Source organism: Anarrhichthys ocellatus, unplaced genomic scaffold (assembly GCF_004355925.1).
Source record: "Anarrhichthys ocellatus isolate YVR2014 unplaced genomic scaffold, GSC_Weel_1.0 scaffold13, whole genome shotgun sequence".
Classification (NCBI taxonomy): domain Eukaryota; kingdom Metazoa; phylum Chordata; class Actinopteri; order Perciformes; family Anarhichadidae; genus Anarrhichthys; species Anarrhichthys ocellatus.
Genome location: NW_022280043.1, coordinates 6,340,014 through 6,342,402, shown reverse-complemented (window position 1 = coordinate 6,342,402; position 2,389 = coordinate 6,340,014). Strand labels below are relative to the sequence as shown.

Below are 2,389 nucleotides of genomic sequence, written 5' to 3'. Positions count from 1 at the left end.
GGGGGGGGGGGGATGTTATTCCCGGGTATCCGTATCCGGGTAGACCAGGATGAAGAGAGCCAAGTCGAGAGGAGGGGAAGCGAAAAAAAACACTGCAATGCGATGGAGCGAAGGGTTAAAAGAAATGTGTCATAAATTTGTAGAAATAAAAATTTAGAAAAATGAGAAGGAAAGGAAAGCAAGAGGGCAGAGAAAATAATACAAATCTGAGTGTGAAATAACAAAAAAAAGTGTATTTGTACTGAAGGGAGTGTGACCTGTTTACTCAGTGTTATTTAATATTTAAACGCATCTCATACGACACTCATTGAAGATGCTGAAAGCGCCCAATAAAAGATGCTCTGCTTAAGAAACAATGACGCTGATGATAATTATGCTCACAGACACAATCATGCAGCACAGTGTGCGAGAGGCCGAGAGGCCGAGCGGTTTCACTACGTGGTCAAACTGAGAAATCCGGTGTTTCTGTTGAAACCCGAATTTGGAGACAAGAGAACAAAAAAAAAAAAAAAAAGACTCATGTGAGACCTTTACAGCAACAGAGTCATCTCGGTGCTCTCTATAAAAAGGACACCGTGCACACTTTTGAAGGAAGTTGACGTTCAACAATGTTACAAAAGCAAAATATTTTCTAAATAAAATCCTATAATAAGGGTTGTTAATTTTCAAAAATAACACAAAACAGGAGTAGAAGTGGCTAAATAATAAAATATATTCGACCTGAAAACACTTCACTCACTGCTTAAATAATTTACAGGAAACCCTCCGATTATCATCATGTTGACTAAAACACCCAAAGATGGATTAAAGAGGAGCCAATAATAACCAAATATTGCAAATATTGGTGTGTACACACATGAGGTTCCCCCCCCCCCACACACACACACGCACACACACACGCACACACACAGCTGCTATTCTCTAATTGCGAATATTCTGTGTTAATTTGTACCGCCTACATCGGTGTGATGTTTGCTTTGTTGCCATGGCAACAGACATTTGGGCGCTCACACATCATATCCGGTTCTCAATGATTGACGCTCGGTGACTCTGTCTCACACACACACACACACACACACACACACACACCCCATTAAAAAAAAGAACCGGCCTCATCCTTCACCTTGCCACTGATCCCTGAACAGTTTAGATTTTACAGGAAGTTACAGTTACGTTTGATTTACTGACTAATTAACACGTTGTAGTTTGGAAAGCACACACAGACACACACACACAGAGAGAGACAACGTCCGCAGCTTTGTCTTAAAAGTGTGTGACAGTGTTAGATAAGGAGCTCAACTGAGCCGAGGGGGATTGATGCCTAAATTTAGTGTCAATAACAAAAACACAGAATATAAATGTGTGTGTGTGCAGGATTACAACGTATGTAACACAGACAAGAGAGGAGGAACTCACTGACTATCTAAGAATTGTTTGACATTGATTAAACTGCCCCCTTCGTCTTAAGTAGTGTGGTCTATTTTCCTTCTTACACATTAAATCAACACTTTTTATACGATTGTTAAACTATTAGAACTGTATTGGTTTGCTTAACATGTTGTCCTTTTATTTCATTCACTCCTGATGAAATGAAAGTTCCTGCCTGACCACAGGAACATAGTACTGAACATTTAGTTTGCCTATTTGATTTATTCTTCCATTTCATTAAAAGGCCTGGTGTATGCTATCCCTGACTAGGTGTAATGTGCCATCATTGATAACTCATGGAGGATCATTTAAAACACTCTGGGCTTCATTGCTTTCTCCCTCACATGAACATAATTCTGACCAACATCAAATGTGGGTAGTTTTTGACATAAATATGATAACATTGACACCGATCTGCTATGCATTACCATTACACAAATATAAACGTATTTAATACGATAATATAATCCAAGATCAAGAAGTGTCAGCACTATTCCTCCGGAGGGTTTTTACTGTAATTACTTTTGTTTTTGTGAAACAATTCCTAATGATTTCAGGGAATAACAATTGGCAAGATTTGTATAATAATATATTAATAATTAAGATAATTTGAAAAACACAAAATTAACCTTTTTAAAAGAAAATGTAGTGTTTACCATTTGCTCATATTTCACAAGCTGTTGAGACGACACCAACACCTACACAAAGTGGCACGTCACAAACACAACACACGTGTGATCGCACGCACACACACACACACACACACACACACAGTGTGTTTCCTACTTTCCCTTGCGCTTCACACTCTCCTACGACCATATGCAAAAGCTCACACACCCTTTCCAACTCCCACATGTGCTCCTCGCTCAACGATCTTCAACATAAATGCACACGCAAACAGGCAAGCGTGCACGCACACACACACACACACACACACACACACACACACACACACACACAC

At 39.5% G+C, this 2,389-nt stretch overlaps 1 protein-coding gene across 1 annotated transcript in view; it reads right to left on the bottom strand.

Annotated features, from left to right (window-relative positions):
- The window catches only part of cicb (capicua transcriptional repressor b), a 34,225-nt gene that overhangs the window by 17,209 nt on the left and 14,627 nt on the right, over window positions 1-2,389 (bottom strand). The window contains exons 3-4 of the mRNA XM_031853084.1: window positions 2,215-2,302; window positions 2,085-2,126 (exon numbers count right to left, since the gene is read on the bottom strand). Of these exons, the coding sequence (XP_031708944.1) occupies window positions 2,085-2,126; window positions 2,215-2,302 (130 nt within the window). The remainder of the gene's footprint in view (window positions 1-2,084; window positions 2,127-2,214; window positions 2,303-2,389) is intronic.